The 19,198-nt window shown below is 32.1% G+C and overlaps 2 protein-coding genes across 2 annotated transcripts; both read left to right on the top strand.

The window, feature by feature from the left end:
* Nucleotides 1-6,245: 6,245 nt before the first annotated feature.
* LOC127706604 (uncharacterized) lies at nt 6,246-13,451 on the top strand. The gene is made up of 4 exons (XM_052211259.1): nt 6,246-6,466; nt 11,059-11,266; nt 12,414-12,608; nt 13,209-13,451. The coding sequence occupies exons 1-4, from the start codon at nt 6,246-6,248 to the stop codon at nt 13,449-13,451; spliced, it is 867 nt and encodes a 288-aa protein (XP_052067219.1).
* A 2,077-nt stretch (nt 13,452-15,528) lies between these two features.
* LOC127706603 (uncharacterized) lies at nt 15,529-17,803 on the top strand. Its single transcript, XM_052211258.1, has 3 exons — nt 15,529-15,541; nt 15,899-15,948; nt 16,666-17,803. The coding sequence occupies exons 1-3, from the start codon at nt 15,529-15,531 to the stop codon at nt 17,323-17,325; spliced, it is 723 nt and encodes a 240-aa protein (XP_052067218.1). The 3' UTR covers nt 17,326-17,803.
* Nucleotides 17,804-19,198: the final 1,395 nt, after the last annotated feature.

Raw genomic sequence — 19,198 nt, 5'->3', positions numbered from 1 at the left:
TCCTACTCTCAGAGACTTTATTTGCCGCTGTTGTTAAACATGGCGATAGAGTTAAGAGATTATTTCCGGGTAAGAAATTTATTGATCTAACAATATCACAAAACTTTCCACTTGTCTATGAATTGGAAGATGTAGTACAATTGCAAATGAGACAACTCTCTACCAGAAACCAAATGATATAGTCACATAGAAGTTATCAACTAAAAGTCATTGTACGGCTTTCAACATTGAGCAAAATCCGAAATGACAAATATATAACAATTCAAACGAGAAAAGTAATCAAATATGATTAACAGCAACAAACAGCAACCACTGAATTCCAGACTCCTGACTGTGGACCGGCTCATAAAGAATTTTGCGGGGTTAAACATGTTAACGGTCGCCCCTTCCACCTTTCATTACGTTTGGACAGTGCTGTCAAAGTACAACAAACTATATAAATCAATTGAAAAGGGATAAACCCACCAGATCGAAACGAAGCAGAAAAACATGTATCAAAAATAAAGACCGGAAGTGACAGGGGTTTATATTACATCAAATAAATATCATGTGTCTTAGACGGAGTATCAAACAGTATATATCTAACATCCAAAGGATTTACTGTAAAGACGTCATTAACAGTTAAAGAAAAACATGGCCTTGTGCAATGCCACAATACAGGTATGGATATATTGAAGAACCGTGAATGTGCATATGAATATGTATAAAACAATAGCATTAGTGATAATTTCCTGATTACACAAACAAAATTCGTACCAATAAAAAATATATCAAAAAATCCAATTACAGTGTTGAATTGGTAACCTTTTAGAATAAACTCATTTGAAAAACTGATGATTTTACCCGAAACCTATCTAAATTTCCGGGCTCCGTAAACAACATCTCGGTAAAAAAAATATGATGTGCTATGCTATACCGATTGAAATAGGTTTTCTACAAGTACCACCATACAAACAAACCAAATATTTGTATCTATGAGAGAGTTTAGGAAAAGGTTTAATACCAGAATCAGTTTTGTTAACAGAGGAGTTTTTATACCTTTAACTATTGTATTAGCGAATGTGTTTAAGAAAACAGAAGATAGTAGCAAATTTGTATAGGATAAAATGAAATTCAATTGAAATAATTCATATTATATATGTTTAATTTAGTGATGTCTATAGCAATGTGACAACGTTTAATAGGAATACACCGACAACCCGTTAGTGCAAGTAAGATTATAATTATACTTATATAACTGACAAATGACATACATAGTCATTAGAACATTTATTTATATCTGTGTTGTTTTGCAGTAAATGTTTAATTCTAATTCTTAATTCAAATATATTAAGAGGGCATATGTCTGAATATCCTGTTGATTCATAATAATTGAAAGTTAAAAAAAATATGGTCGTTAATCTATCTAATGGTTAACCAAATAAGTCGTTTTAACATTTGAAATGTAGACTTAGAAATTTGATATTAAATGTTGATTTTATGAATAAAACTGGCTGTTAAATAAATATATGTAGGATTAAGCTCCTTGTCATTTTAAAGAAAACAAATTGTGTTTTTATTTATTTTCATAATTTGGATATTATTTTATGTGCAAATCTTTGTCAATTTAGATTTCATAGATAAAATTAAAAGATATTGTGGTATTTTGGTACAAAATGAAATAGGAAAAAACAATAATATCAATATCTTTAACATTCGGTTTAATTGGATTAACAGATTACAGAAAATGCTACATTTATCAAAAAATACAAAGATATTATCAAGCTATCAGGTGCCCCTAATTTTCTTAACTGGCTACTTTTACTTTCAATATTAAATTCTGTCACAACACTGTATATTTATTGAGATCAACTGATTTAATTGGTCATCTTTTCCATTATAAAAATGAATAAATAAAGGCAACAGTAGTATACCGCTGTTCGAAAACTCATAAATCGATAGAGATAAAAACAAATCCGGGTTACAAACTAAAACTGAAGGAAACGCACCAAATATAAAAGGAGAACAACGACACAACAAAAACACAACATTAAAATGTAAGACACACAGAAACGAACTATAATATAACAATGGCCATTTTCCTGACTTGGTACAGGACATTTTAAGAAAAAAATGGTGGGTTGAACCCAGTTTTGTGGCATGCCAAACCTCCCGCTTTTATGGCAACGTCAAACACAACACCAAAACGACAACATCACATGACAGGACCGCAATACAAATAATGGGAGAACATATAGGACAAAGAAACACACGAATAATAGCTAAGAAAAGGTACTAGGCTTAAAATTCAATACACCAGACGTGCGTCTCGTCCACACAAGACCAACCAGCGACGCTCAGATGAAAAAAGTTTGAAAGCCGAAACAAGTACAAAGCTGAAGGGCACCGAGGACCAAAACTTCCAAAAAGTTGCGCCTAACACGGACAGGGTTTTCTGCCTGGGACAAGAACATCCTTATTATTTAGAATAATTTATAATTTTGCAAACAGGAAATTTTATAAAATGACTATATAATAGATATATATGATAAAACCAAAGTGAGGACTAACTACAGAATAAAAACGGATACATTACATAAAACAACTTAATCCAACACATAAAAAAATACACAGCCGAGTTAGACAAAGCCTCAACGCACAAAGTGACGTCACATTTGAAATTCTAAAAAAAAAAACACAAAGTGACGTCACATTTGAATTTGTAAAAATATTTCCCAAAAATAAGCTACCTTTTGTATGGTCCTTTCATGTGGTCCCTTTAACAATACATAAAGATTTTTGAAATATTAAATTCTGCTAACCATAACGACGCCAACGAGTTGTTAAGCAACACTTTCATTGGTATGTATCATTGAAGTTGATAAGTTCACAAAATTCCTTTGGAAAGTTTTTACACACTTACTGTTTTATAAAACTGGGTGGTTTGTTTTGTTTTGTTTGTTTGTTAAATATAGGATCCTTAGCGGAAAACCCAACCAATGAGAGGAGATTGTATACCCATGCTCTTGGAAGACATATTAAAAACAAACGTTTGCAGCAACATCAGCAACAGCAACATCAGCAACAGCAACAGCAGCAACAGCAGCAACAGCAGCAACAGCAGCAGCAGCAATAGCAACAATAGCAGCAATAGCAGCAACAACAGCAGCAGCATGATCTTCCCCTATATCTATATATAACAAACCCACAAACGTGTAATTCAACATGACAGTCAATATTTATATTTCAATATCATGACCTGTATATTTCTGAATTAAACATACTAATATAAAACCTCATTTCAATCTAAATTTTGTCATTATAAAACCACAAAACATCTTTTTTACTCGCTGTTAGCGGAAAGAAAAAAAACAAAAGTGAAGAAAAATATTTTGCATGTCTCTTTATCCGATGTTAATTCATTCTTTGATCTTAATTTCGATTGGTAAAAGCCCAGTAGTTGACACTCCCGACACATATTTCACCTGATCAATGAGAATATTTGTCTGAATCTATCACAGTGACTTTTTTGTTGTTTATACAAACGGAATACTTGGAAAGGTAAAAAAACATGAAATGAGCATGAGTTTTATTATGGTCAATATTACACCAAAGCTGTTCGATTGTGTATCAAAATATCAGAATGAAAATAACGCAATGAGTTTTACATCTTCGCTAGCCAAGGGTTACGATCCACTCCCCTCCTCTCCACCCTCAGCCGTAATTAACTGGCTGAATCTAATCAAAAGCACCTATAACATGATCACGTGTAAATGTAGAAAGTGCTGGTCAAACAATTGCCATGTGCTGATTGTGCAATAAGTCTTTACCTCCCCCTCCTAAACATACGACGATATTTAATGACAATTTAAATGTTCTGAATCAACAAATAGTAGTTCCTGTGTATTTTTCTTGCACAAATGTTAGAATGTTTTAACCTCCACACTGAAGAGGGTTCAAGTGCTACCATGGGTCAAGAATTGTGTATTCGGAATGGGTGTGACTTTAATCAACCGATAGGTGGCGCAACATTGTCATCAAAATTTTTTTGCTTAATCTGCCAAGGGTGGATAGAAAGGGAGATGATCGTAACCCTTGGCTAGCGAAGATGTGAGTTTTCCGTCGTTGGCATCGAGGTCATCCGTTAATAGGTCAATCAGTACAACTGCCATCTTGATACTCTGACATCTCATTTTCACGTAATAGGAGCAGTATATATAGTCCACATGTTTCCAAAAAGTCGGGTCGAATTGGACAGCGATAAAAACGGTACTGGGGTCCGTTTACGATGAGAACATTTCTTAAATGTTGCTGGTATGTCTCTGGTGCTCCTTCTATTGATTAAAAAACAAAGGTGATCCTGATATAGGAAAATGGAAGGACATCCAATGAGTTCTTCCCTGGTTACAGTTGTCGGCCGTGTTGACCACGAAAGTTTTAGGTCTGTCACTCACGTAGGCTGGTAAGTCGTCCGCACAGCAAACGGTGGCCGATGTTCCTCTCGAATTTCCCACTAGTGCCTCGCCAAACATTGATAGGCAAATCGATTTTGTTCGACAATTTGCATGATTAAGATTTAATAATTTTTCATTTATCAAAGCTTATGAACAATTTCCTAAACATAAAAATTAATAAATGTAAAAAAAGAAATTATTTGAAGATCTTTCTCTTATATATTCAAACAATTGTCAACAAACAATTGTCAACAAATTATTTGTGACTTTTTGTCCTGTGACTTTTTGTCCTATCCAATTTGTGACTTTATGTCCTGTGACTTTTTGTCCTGTGACTTTCTGTCCGTTTACCGTATTTTTCAATGGATGTTAATTAAAATTTATTACTCTCTGACCAAGTGTGATCTTTTTAATCAGTGTGCCCAAAGAAGGATGTATTACTTTATAGTTTACCCCTAATTAGAATAAAAATTTTATTAATTTCTTTAATTTTTCATCCCTTTTTTAAAATATATATATATATCCCAAATTATAATAATAGATATATTTCTGATATATTAAGGTTAAACATTGTCAGTGATTTTGTTGGCTGTTGTTACATTAAAAAGATAGTTATATAACTATTGTATGTCGACATGAAACCTATGTAGTTTTTATTTAGGAATTTAGAAAAATGTTTAAAAAAAATCACACGCCTAACAAAAAGCATCATAATAAGATTTTATTACCCTCAGTATAGGTGTGGTTTTCAGGTAAAACAAATATTTTTATTTAACAACTTTAAATTGATAATTTTAACTATCTCGATTTGATAAATCTGAGAATCATGTAAGGATATAAAAATCTGTTATATATATATATATATATATATATATATCTTTATTTTATTGTGGCTGTTGTCATGTCAGTTAAAAAGAAAGTTATTTTAACAATTAAAATTGTAAAAAGTAGAGGTTATTTGGTCGAGTATGGTTCAGACTGGTCGAGTATTGTTCAGACTGATAAAATAGGTCGCGAGCTGGTCAAGTATTGGTCGAGTACAGGTCGAGAATGGGTTAAGACTGTTTCAGACTGGTCGAGTAATAGTTCAGACTATTTTCAATAGCAAAGATAAGGGTTAAGTACAAATCAGTACAGTCGAGTATGGTTAAGACTGGGTCGAGTAATATTAATTAAATTCTGACTAATTTAGACTGGTCGAGTAAAAATTAGCACAGTCGAGTACAGATATAGACCATTTCAGACTTTTACTGGTTTATTTATAGGAAATCCAGCATCCAAAAAAAAAGAAAAAATATTAAAAAAAAATATGCAAAACTAGCATCCCAGTAAAAGTAAGATGCTCCAGTACATTATTATTTTAACAACAGCATCTACATCAAATTTTAATGATGGAAGCATATAAATTCAAACAGACAGCATACGTACTATAAAAAGATGCTACCTTATACAAAATATGAAAGCAATTAAAAAATTGAGAAAAACTTTGACAAATTTTTCAAAATTAGCATCTATTCATTGAAATATGCTATTTCCTAGTTATTTCACGGAATGTATGAAAAAAACTGTACAGCAGAATTTGAAATTTTAGTTGAGAACCCATTATTTGTGCATATACAGTGCATTTCATGGCCTTGTACAGTTCATTTGAATAAAAAACAAAATGTTTATGCCAGGTTTATTTTATGGTTAATGTATATCATAGGCATAAATTTAAAGAAATTAGACACACAAACATTTCGCAATATCTGGTACTATATTTATTATAAAGGCATAGTGATTGATGGGGCAGACAGAACAGAAATTCCAATAATGTCAGATATTGGTGACGACCTTGACTTCCAGTCTGACATGTCCACAGTCAGTGTACAGTATACAGGGTTTGAGAGCCACCTACATGGTGTTATGGCATATGAATGGGCTGTTGGTACTACACAGGGAGGGAAGAAAGTCCAGCCATTCATGCCACATGGAGTCATCCATAATGAAGAGAAGGATGTGAAAGGAGATGGTAAGATTAGGTGTAATACAGTGTAACTGTTACTATTGTCAATCAGGATAAGATAGGCAGAGTCTCAATAATGTGAACAGATTGATCAGATGATATAGCAATATCACTACACCCTATCTTTAATTTGAAATTGGAAAAAAAACCAACAGAACCCTTATTCCTATTCTATTGCATATTAAAAGAAAAGAAGAATGAATTTGAGGTTGGAAAAATGTATAGAATAGAAATAAAATAAAAGTCTGGCAAAATTTCCATCATATCTATGGCTTAATGCATCAATTATTTCATAAATAGCTTCCAGGATTAATATATATACATTTGTAAGTACATCAAGAAACTTATTGTCAAAACTAACATAATATATTATTGTATAGCATAATTTATTATGTACTGAAAATCTTACAGGATATTTTTAACCTCTTCCTTTTTCATAAAATACTTTACAATTCTCATGTGCCACACAGTGGTACATAAACATTTAACTAAAATTATCTTTTCTTCCGTATTTTTGTTCTCTTTTCATATAAATATGTATAAAATGAATTTTCAACAATGTTTATTGTCATAAATAAATATATATTCAAATGTATTGCTAATATTACTGTATGTATGTTTGATGTGTTGTATTTGTTGTAATTCTTGAAAATAATAAAAATTAAAAAAAAAAATTAAATATATGAATTTTGAGAATTAATACATATGAGGCCACTTCCATTTTAGAAGATTTAAACGAAAAGTGACGATCAATGGCAAAGTTGATAGATTTTTAATATTTAAGCTTGAATTTGAGCGTCTTAAATAACCAAATCAGTTTAAAATTTTCAACATTTAAAAAAAAAAGTGTTTAAAAAATGTCAAAAATCTATCTCTAGATGTTCTTTGAATTTAAGGCCAAAATTAGCCCTTACCAGACATTTCCTTTTCTGATGTTACAATGAGGAGTTATGGAACTTTATTCTTTGAAAAAGTGATGTGGCTCATAGTGCTGCCTTTTATTATATTATTTTGTTATCAAAATTGTTCAAAGTATTGTGTGTTGCTGAATAAGTTGTTATTTTTATTTATGCCACATTTATGGGCATTATGTTTTCTGGTCTGTGCGTCCCTTCATCTGTCCGTTCGTCCGTCTGTTCGTTCGTCTGTCCCCCTTCAGATTAAAGTTTTTGGCCGAGGTAGTTTTTGATGAAGTTGAAGTCCAATCAACTTGAAACTTAGTACACATGTTTCCTATGATATGATCTTTCTAATTTTAATGCTAAATTAGAGATTTACTCCATTTTCACGGTCCACTGAACATAGAAAATGATAGTGCGGATGGGGCATCCGTGTACTATGGACACATTCTTGTTCTCTTTGGATTTGATGTTTTAAAATATGGCCCAAGGAATTGTACATCTAGATAAAATAAAAATGAAAAAATGTTCATCTTAGTCTAAAATTAGGCAACTGTATTTGCAGAGGTTCAAATCAGTTTGAAAAATCATGAGAACAAAACCAAATTGAACTTCAAAATGAGGAAGACTGGGGTGTCAATAAAGAAAGCATTTTCTGTTATGCATGCATCACCAGCTGTCTAAATCCACACTAAGAAACAATAGTCACTTCCTCAAAAATCTTTTAAAGCAGTTATTGTGTAAGGAGCCAATAAAATCTTTCAAAAACTGTTTTGAGTTCCCTTTGATCAAAGACACTAAGATGATACCATCTTTTCCGCAAGTTTATTGTTTTCTGTTTGGTATTAAATTAATAATTTTAAAAGATCCATTTTGTAACATCTTGTGATCCGTTTATTTGGCAATCGCCAATGGCAGTCAGCAGGGTTTAAGAACATCTGTTGTTCGACCTGTTAGTCAAATGCGTTTTGTTAAAATATACTTTTTCACTCATTTGGTCTTTTGAAAAATGTTGTTTGCGCTGTATTTAGACCCCTCTACCAAGAAATTTGTTTTGCATGCACAAGTTTAAAAATTGCGGTTTTTATCCACCACAATCATAGGTTTGAACGTTGTTTTCAATTTAGACTTGTATATATATATATATATATATATATATAAACTTAGTACATATTTTCATTATGATGTGAAATTTCTAAAATATATACCAAGGCCGCAATTAAAAATATCTTTGTTTCCCCTTACCCTACCCACCATTTTGGAAGTGGGTAGGTAGGTAGGCTATTTTTTTTTTAGAGAAAATCCCTGAAATATATCTAACACACAGGAAAACACAGAAAAACAACAAATTCAACTTTATTGATACTAAAACAACATACTGTATAACGTATTATGCATGACTAGAAGACCTTACAATTTCAGACAAGAAAATGTTTGTAAATATCAATGTCTTTGTGACTTAGAGTAGACCACATATAAATTGAGACACGGTTCTATATTTTTCTTATAGTTTTATTAATTCAATTGAAAATATAAAACCCCAACAAGATTGCTACCTAGTAACATGCGATGCCAAAAATATGTACACTTTTTCATTTAAGGAAATACTAGAAGCCACAAACCGTAATTCAAGCGAGTATGACTACGCCTATTAAGGCTTATTCTAGAAAACTATGAATTTATTTTTAACAACAAACTTTACTATGAAACCTTGGGCGTGCCTATGTGCGGATCAGCATTCGCTGAGTTAGCAGACCTTACAATGTTTGTTAATTCTTGAACACATTTTTCAACGTTTCAACACAATGAAACAAAATGATAGTTGAAGTTCATCTACAAATTTTCCTGTAATGAACAATATTCTTAGACACTGTCATAATTATACAAAGGAGAAAGATTCTTTAACGAAGGCATAGTATGATACAAGACATCAAACCAACTGAAACATATCAATATCTGCACAGACACAGCTCACACCCAAAAAGTGTTTTCATTGAAAGGATTTATCAAGGGTGAAGTACTGAGGTATCTCAGAAACACAAGCAGCAAAACTGATCTTAAAAAAAAACAGTTAGAAGCTCAAACAACGATATCAAATATCTGAAATCAACGATTTTTTTTATCAAACACAAAATACAGAAAGGGAAAACTTGCTAACACGTCGACCAGCGAAACGAGAGCAACCGTTAGTAATGTTAACAAAATTCAACCCATCTATACAGAAACTAAAACTATAATAACGAAACACTGACATCTTATTTCACAAAACCCTGAACGTGTGACCATATTTAATCATCAGCCCATTATAGCTTATAAAAGACATAAAAACCTACAAGAACTGTTATCAAAGAATTAGCTGGTATAGTCAGCTCGACCTAGCACAACACAATATGATACTGAGCTCGAAAAAAATCAACTACTATTTTATCCAAAGACAACTGGTGTATGGTCCAATATAACATACGAAATGAAACATATGAAACAAAATAGCATAAATAGCACGCCAATATACAACTTATTGAGTCGACCACTAATGAAGGCGAAATCAGGGATTTACCCCAAACACGGCAGAAACGCCGGGCCTAACATTTAAGCTCATGGGTGTGCTCGGATGCGCAATCGTAACTACTCGGCCATTCTCGCTACGCATACAATATTGTTTTTGGATGCGTAGCTAGAATGGCAGAGAAGTTACGATTGCTCGGATGCTTTTATTTAAAACATTATTCCATTCCAATTTCAGTATCCTTGCATACGTTGTTTACCCTTTGCTGCAAACACACGGGCGACAATGATTTCGCGGAATGTTGAAAATACGGATCATTCAAGGAAATGAAATTAAAAAACTAACTTTTGAGCGAAACGAAGAAAAAAAAACAACAACGTGATTTTTGAAAAAAATTATTTCAGTCGGCGGATTTTTAGAGGGTCGGTCGAGTAAAGGGAAACAAAATTAATTTTAATTTTGGCCCAAATTAGGGTTTGACTCAGATTTCAAGGTTCACTGTAAGCTGCAGAACTGAAAATCTAGAGGTGATCTAGAATTCTTTATTATACCTCGGTTATCATTTTCTATATAAAATAAGTACACAATATTTTGACTATTTTTTCAAATTGCAAGCGTTGAACTAGTGGACGGGTCAATAGTTTCCAACTATTGGACCTGGAAGAAACTATTTGATCGCAAATGTCATTATATTTCGCGGAATTTCCAATGCAGCTACGGGATTGGATGATTTTGAAAATACCGCGGGAGTACCGACGTCGCTTATTACCTATTGTATCTAAGGTGGACGTCAGTGCAAGACGTAACCTTAGCATTTCAGAATATTTACGAAGTAAACGTTATGGTTGGGTTTTTGATTTATATATTGGGATAGTTGATTTATCACTGCCATGTATTGTCTGTTGTCTTTTTTGATATAATAAAACACTTACTGACTGAATATTCGTGGAATAGTAAGTTTATTGTCCCCTCATATACAACTATTGCCCTCGGCTATGCCTCAGGACAATAGTTGCAACTCGGGGGACAATAAATTTACTATTCCACTCATACCCAATCAATAAGTATACAATGTTATGTTTTATGCTCACACTGAGCAAACTGATTTGATGCACTTGTTTATAAGTACTGCCTTAGTGCAATTTTATTAGCTTTAAATATTTTAATTTTGCATAAGGAATTCAACATAACTACATGTTTGTTTTTTTTTCATAGCCTGCTGTATACACCTTGTAAAGATTGTTATGGAGTGGAATCTATCCCTATCATACTACAGGAGAACCAATCAGATCCAGACATTCCACCAGCTGACACACCAGTCACAGTGACCATCAATGTTATAGATGTTAACAACCCTCCAGTGATGTTTGTTACACAGTTTGGTTGGTCTGTCATGCATTCAGATCCTACTGAACCCATTCTGGTAATTTTGAATTAAACTTGATAAACATGTTAAAGTCTTAAATGCAATGTTTATGGTAAATAAAATGTACTTGAACATCTCTGGTAATGAATTTAACTAATAAGTATATACCTTTAGAATAAGAAAGAGGGAAGAAGATTGATTTATATGTCTCAGTTCCTATTCAGAAAATAAGTTGTGTAATTTGGTTTTCTGAATGTGGCTTAAATTGACTTCTTCAACCTTCAATACATACTTTTAAGCTCAATTTAGTGAGCTTTTCTCATCACTTGGCCTCCTTCATCCATTGCAGTCTTCTGATAATTTTTACTAAAATCATCTCTGACACTGCAGGACCAAATTTCACCAAACTTGGCCGAAACCATTATTGGGGTATCTACAATGTAGTTTAAAAAATGTGCCTGATGACCACTCCTGCCAACCAAAATGGGCGCTATGGCTTAAAATAGACCATACCTTTGAAAACTATAGTAGATAGAGAAAAACTTTAAATGCAAAAATTATCAGCAGACAAGTTCTACAAATAAGTCTGCATGGTTGAAATCATCTGTAGATTTTTGTTTTGCATTTTGCCTTATATGAAGAAAATTATAAAAGATAAAGAGACACTTAATTCACAAAAATTATCAGCAAGTCAAGAACTACTAACAAGTCAAATTTTGCTGATATAGTTAGTAGACTGTCACTTTTTATAGTAAATGAGGATTTTGTTTACCCCTTTTTTGTGTTAAATTGTAGGCAAAAACTGAAGAAGATAGAGATAAACTAAACAGACTAAATGATCAGCAATACAAGATCAACAATACAAGATCAACAAAACAGAGATTTTTGTCATGAATTCTATTCTTGTCTTAATGTTGGAAAGTGTCCTTTATGGTATATGCACATTGACTAAAATGAGCGACACCTATATAGCTAGTTACATCTACTTATGTGCATTTCGAAACATATATTAGTAGTCATATATGGTTTTTAATTCCTTGAAAGGAATATCTTTATTTTCCACACTGAAAAATATTTATTAAATCTATGAAATTTCATTGTTTTAATGAAGGGAATTTTGCGGTAAATGATGACGTTATATTGTAGATTATTTATTTCTTGAAATGACATGTGTTTTAAAAGTAAATTGTTGTATTACTTTTAGATATATCTGGAACAGATGAATACATTCAACAAAGAGAATTGGTCGGAGCAGTTTACAGCACTGATTGGTGCCTATGATATTGATAGAAGTGATAGTCTCCATATAGAAGTCAATGAGCCATCACATGGTAACCACACTCTGACTGAGAAATCTACCTTACCTTTTGATGTACAGCCATGTACAGAAAGTCCACAGGTTAGAATATATAAACAAACATAAGTAAATTAAAGTGAGGAGAACCTGGTCATATAATTGATTGCCTACATCAATTGTGACTGAAGGTGGCTCATTAGTTATTGTGCCACTATTTTTCATATTATTATTATGTGATCCATTGGTATTAAAATACTTTATGTCACTATCTCCTGAGTGCCTGTTATTTGAATTTTAACCAGTTCCTGAAAGAAGTGTTTAATTTTGAAAGAAAGTTTACAGGAACAATTTTCATAACTTCCTTTAAAATGTTCAACAATTCTGAAAATACAAGCTAGGCTATATATTACAGGGAGTGAAAAGCTATTTTATACTTAAGAGTTTGTAAATATCAGCTCTTAACTTTGTATTGATAATGTGAGGTTAAGTTGGAAAGTTATTTGACACGTAATATATTGCAACAGACTGTTAGGCTTGTTTTAAAAGAAGAAAACAAACTGAAATATGTACTTTCTCAGTAACAATGTGATATTCAGATTTTTAAAATATGTAGTGTAACAACCTGGAAAGAACAGACCTTTTACAAGAAAATTATTGACTTTTGAAATAAAATTAACAGGTATTCTTATATATATCTTTCAGGTGAACAGCCTACCTTGTGGTAACTTTAGCCATACATTACCTTATGCTGGGAAGAATATGTCATGGATTTATTACAGCCTCAGTTATGACCAAGCTATGTTGTTTTCTGGTTATGACGAACTCAAAATATATATCAACGATACCCATAATGCTACATCAAATGTTGTTACCATGAGATTTATCATTATGGAGTCACTTTGCAATAATGAAGGAATTTGTGAAGGTAATGATATTTATAGATGATGGATACCACTGGATGTGATGCAAGCAACAATTTATCAATAATAGTGGGTGGCTATTTTAAGTAATGCTATACCTTAATTTTACACAATGCCAAAATCGGAGGAAATTTATATCTAATCTGAAAACGCAAAAATGTATTGGAAATTCGTTTTTGTTACCTGGACATATGTGTTTATATTATGTCTGTATATTATCAAGAACAGGGAGATTACTTTGTTAGTTTGCTATCATTTTGTGGACAATGATTGTGCAAAAAGATTTGTTTACCAGATGGATGAAATTTATCAGTATTTCTTATTTCATTCATTGCAAATATTGCTAAGTCTTAAATACAGTTCTTTACAAAAAGTCCAATCAGGATTTAAAACTGCTGATTCTAGCTTTATATTAACTGGTAAAAAAAATGAATTTAACTAGTAAGACAGACTTTGAATGTTTAGCGTAAATAGAAAAGTCATGCAGTTTGCAAAGATAACTAGTTCTGAGACCTTAACAAATACTAAACCAGTAGATATTTTCTTGTGGCATTATAACAGGGTGGACTTTAGGCTCTTATAACAACACCCTGTTTATTGACATATATGTGGTTCTTCATACTTTATTATTGTTCAGGAAATATAAAAATAAGAACCCTGAAAGATTTGCACTTTTTACCCATTATATCCATGTAAATGTCCAAAGAAACTCAGAATAAAGATTACATTGGCATTATGTATATACTTTTTTCTTTTTTAGATAAGAATGACAGTTCATTCCCTCTATATCCCTGTCAGCATCCAAACAGAGCTGAGGACTTTGACAAGTATTACAGATGTATATGTAAACCAGGGTACACAGGAATACATTGTGAAACTGACATAGATGAGTGTGTGTCCTCTCCCTGTACAGAGGCCCATGTATGTTACAACCAGGTCAACAGATACAAAAGTGCATGTCCACAGGATAATCCTAATGTGACTTTAAACCATGGATAGTGGCTGTTGGTGTGGTGGGGGGATTGTTGTTCCTGTTCATAATACTGGCAGCTCTGTACAGACGTAAAGTCAAAAAGAGGTATTTGATCTTTTTATCCTTTACAGGTTCATGATCAGCTTGAAACCCTGATTAGATTGTTTTTCTGATGAATAAAAGGTTTTGAATCAAACATTCATATAATTGCATCTTTGAACATCTGTATATTGTTATGATTTTGAAAAAGCTACTGGAGATGTTTGTTTTGAATAGAGAGAATTAAAAAAAAAAATTGAAATTTAAGGTCTCAGGCCCTAGGGATACCTATACATGTATTTTGATGTAAACAAATTATAATGTAATACAATATTTTGAATGCAAAAATATTAAAGCTTTTCTTTTTTAATACAGTAAATACATTTTATGTATTATGTTTTAGCGGGCATTTAAGATGGATAGAGAAGCACATTCTAAAGAGAAATTTCAATGATTCCCTGACATCACTGAGATCTGAATCCTCTGAAGCTAGTATGGGAGATATCAGTTTTGGAAGCCTAGGTTTTACTGATGGTAATTATTTCCAAAGATTGTATTGATATTTGTTGTTTATTGCCAGCAGTAGTCATATCGGACAGGGTTTTTAAAAAGTAGAGAAATACATGATATGATAATCTTCTTAACATACAAATGTCTATCAGATGGTCATTCACATCAGCTTTGATTGTGACAATATATGTTGAAATAATAAAAGTATCTTTTCTTGGCTTCAACAACTGCAAGAACAAAATATTGGATAAACATTCCTTTAAAGAAGCCAGTAAGGTTCAATTTTCTCAAAAACAAATTCTTGACTTGACATCATTTAGAACCATATCCAGGAAATGTTCCATTCAACCTATGTTGGAGATTTAAATGATTGCACATGTGCTCAGCAAGTTTAGTTGTTCTTATTGAAAAAAAAGTCAGCCCAAAAGTGAATGTCTGAAAGAAAGTTCTATTTTTTTTACTGATTCAATCCTGAAAAATTAAATTCTTACATCTGTAACAGGTAAACAATGATGTACATTATAATTCTAATATTTCTAAAATGAAATCATATATAATAATTGTTATTGAAACATTGCACATGCTTCTGATAAGTATCTGTTTTTTTCATTTATTTCAAAATGAAAAGACTGCTTTATAATTTTCATTGGTTTGAAGCGCTTTTCTGGATTTACCTTCAGCAGGAATTCTCATTTCCAAATATTTGAAATCCAAGAACTGAAACAGTTGAGGATGTATTTGACCAGAAAGGACCTAAAAATTAAATCCAATTTATTATTTCTTGAAACTTGCTTCTTTGCCTCTCACTATATTTTTTGGGGAAAATAAGTGAATCAGATAAGCTGAACTGTATCATGTTATTTTGATTTGTATTTATGCTGTAATAGAATTATCTTAGCCAAATGAAGAAACGTTAAAAATTAAAATTATTTGTTTGTGTCTTTTTATAGGTAAAACAGGACCTTTTGACAGCGATGCCAATGAATCATCTGTTGACAAGGTAACTTAATAGATAGGAATTGGTAAAGAATAATATTAGGTTGAAATCAGTTAAATAGTTACACAACAGTAAATAGAAAATCAAAATAAAATGTTGAGGTCAATATCTGGGGTATACAGTTTATACATAAGTAGATAAGGAAAACTGATAGGGAGTATTTTGAAATTTATTCATATTTGTATCATGTTGATGATGATGATGATGATGGATGGCTGTTTAAAATCCAAAATTAAATTAAATGCAGTCAGAACAAGAACATGTAAATGTAATATGAGTATTAACCCTGCTTTGTACTTGACCAATATGATGAGCCAGATTTTTAAAAAGACGAACAAAGTCCTAAAGAAAAATTTCAAAGACACTACAATGAAATATTGAGCAACAGGAAGTTCACATGGAACTTTGGTTGAAATCAGGTGCTCTATAATGGTAAGCAGTTCTTGCTTCACCAGTGGCACCCATGGTGTTGCGTATTGTAAATAATTGGTGAGATGATATTTTTGATGATATTACAATTGAAGACTGGATCATAACTACACCAACTGAAGGAATCATTCATTTGTTGATCCCTGGGAATAAAATTTTTACTAAATCTGTACACTAGTTTGATTTACCAAAAATAGCCCACCATTTTTAGTAAGGTAATGTTGTTTGTATATAAAAGATCATCTTGTTCTCCTTTTACTGATACTGATACCAGAAAGTTCTCTCTTTCAGGGCTTTATTTTATTCCCAGAAAAAGATGGCAAACCTGAGCCCCAGAAAGGATGGAGACGGCCATTTGTGTCAGAGTTTCCTCTTTTTAACAACTCATCAGTCAGTCCAGAGTCACTACAACCAAATGCTAAACCAGTATTTGAGCCCAAATCTCTGGAACCAACTGAATCTGAAACAGTTGAAGGTTTAACAACTGCTCCTGTTCTCAAAAAGGGACTTACACCAGATTCACAAGAGAAAAACATGAAGCCATCTCAACTCAAAAAAAATGTTAATCCTGAAAAGTCCAACAAAGAAGGCAAAGAGAAGAGAAAGTGGATAAAGGATGCCCCAGAGGATTATCCTGAAAACTGGGTAATTCCTTCACCTGCAACAGCATTTGCCATGCCAGATCCATTGAAAGGCTCTAACCGTCCACCAAAGTTTAAGCCAAAAAGACCAAAATCAAATGATTTAAAGAACTGGACACCTGAGTTCACATCACACAAGACTGCAGAATCCTCTGGTCAAAACATAGATCTGGAGATGACAACTTCAGAAAGACCAGCATCAGGGCAGAGACCAAAGTCTCCATACCGAGTGACGGAACAAAATGAATCATCAACTGATGACCAAGTTCCCTATAGTCTTTATCCTGATACTAAGACACCCATGCTGTGATTCAATTGACTTTAAACTGATTTATGTCAAATTTATAGAAATTGATTATTTTGTGATTTTATTCTTCCGTCCTTTATTTTGTGATTTAATTATTCCGTCCATTTTAGACTGTGATAGAGTTACTCTTCTAGTTTTGTTTAAGTAATTGCATATATTTACATAAACTTTTATAATCTTATTTTGTGTTAAAAAGTCCGTCCATAAACATTAAAGAATCTGCTTTTAAGACAAAATTAACCAAAAATAGTAATAATTCTCTATGGCTGAAACTATATTGTTTTATTTGTTTTCTTGGGGAAAAAATCTTACAGTTGACCAATCTTGTCTTTCATTATTTAGTATTTATTTTATTCAGTATTCAAATATTATACAACTTATACTTGATATGTTTATTACATTAAAAGCTATATGATATAATGATGAAATACAATAAAAGTAGCATTTCAAAGTCTTTATAACTATTGATAGAGAATTTAAACCAAGGTCTGAATTTATAGTTCTAACATTTATTGGATAAAACTTGAGTATCATTGAAATTTAAATCTAGAAATTTGGGTCTCTTCCATAAATAGATATAAGAAGATTTGTCATGAGTGCCAATGAGATAACTCTCCACCTAATTCACAATTTGTAAAAAGAAAGTAAAAAGTAAAATCACAAAAATACTGAACTCCGAGGAAAATTCAAAAAGGAAAGTCCCCAATCAAATGGCAAAATCAAAAGTTCTAACGCATCAAACGAATGGATAACAACTGTCATATTCCTGACTTGGTACAGGCATTTTCTTATGTAGACCATTATAGGTTAAAGTACGGCCTTTAATCATGGTTTATTACTTCCTGATTACATGAGATAACCCGAGGTATGTGCCATTTACTGTGGATTCATTATTATTCATTGGATACTAGTTTTCCTGGCTTTTGTTGATACTGGTAAACCACGAATTCAAATGGTCAACGAATTACAAATTTTCATTAGGCTTTGTATCCAAGGTATGGCAAAACCACGATATCAAATATCCAGGAAAATGCAAGTTTTCCTCGATATCAAATATCCAGGAAAATGCAAGTTTTCCTCAATTCACGAAAATTGATACCCACGAAAATAAATGAATCCACAGTAATCGATTTATTGGTATGTTTTTGTGTATTTTGCATGAAAGAAACAATTGTTTTCTTTGTCTCACCAGTAAACATGTAGTTATTTGATATTTGATAATTTGGGATCAAACTTATCAACATGGTTAATTTATTATGACATGTCTAGGTAACAGTATTTAATGCCTGGTTAATGTATTTGACATCACAAAGCCATGATATGCAATCTTATTAGGAGCTGAGCAGAGAGATACAGACAGTGGGATGACCGATAGTTGTATAATATATGTTGCTCAATCTTAAGATATCTGTGTAATTTTGTTATTGTTGTAATCGTCTTTTCCTGATTAATATTTTTGGACATTGGTTTGTCTGTTTTTTTATTGGACTACATGATTTCTGATTGCCTGTTGAATATCAGAATTTCAACTTATGAAAGGGGTAAGAGTGCCCCATGGCCTTACAAAATGGACTTGTAGATTAAATAAAAATAGTAAATATTCAAATTTTACTCACATTGCAGCAAAATACAATTTAAATAAGAATGTTTTGGGTAAAATTTTGCAGAAAAAAAACATCCGTAATAAAGTAGAATAACTGATTAAAAAAAATGGTAGGAAAATCTGTAAGCAGAACTACAAAAGAGATTGGTTTTGGTTACACATGTCCTTTATACTTATTTTTCAGAATAAATACCTCTAATTTTTCCCAATTTGTAGTTTTTGAGTCTTCTAACTTTTGAACATGTTTAAAATATGACGTGATCTTTTTAAAAC

This window comes from Mytilus californianus, unplaced genomic scaffold, assembly GCF_021869535.1.
Source record: "Mytilus californianus isolate M0D057914Y unplaced genomic scaffold, xbMytCali1.0.p SCAF_6, whole genome shotgun sequence".
Lineage (NCBI taxonomy): Eukaryota > Metazoa > Mollusca > Bivalvia > Mytilida > Mytilidae > Mytilus > Mytilus californianus.
This window is presented reverse-complemented; position numbering and strand designations above follow the sequence as displayed.

Excerpts from the sequence above, each read along its gene's own strand:
- LOC127706604 (XM_052211259.1), top strand. The coding sequence starts at position 6,246 with ATGTCAGATATTGGTGACGACCTTGACTTCCAGTCTGACATGTCCACA. Across the intron at positions 11,267-12,413 it reads ATCCTACTGAACCCATTCTG|ATATATCTGGAACAGATGAA; the intron begins GTAATTTTGAAT and ends TATTACTTTTAG. Across the intron at positions 12,609-13,208 it reads CATGTACAGAAAGTCCACAG|GTGAACAGCCTACCTTGTGG; the intron begins GTTAGAATATAT and ends TATATCTTTCAG.
- LOC127706603 (XM_052211258.1), top strand. Across the intron at positions 15,949-16,665 it reads ATGAATCATCTGTTGACAAG|GGCTTTATTTTATTCCCAGA; the intron begins GTAACTTAATAG and ends TCTCTCTTTCAG.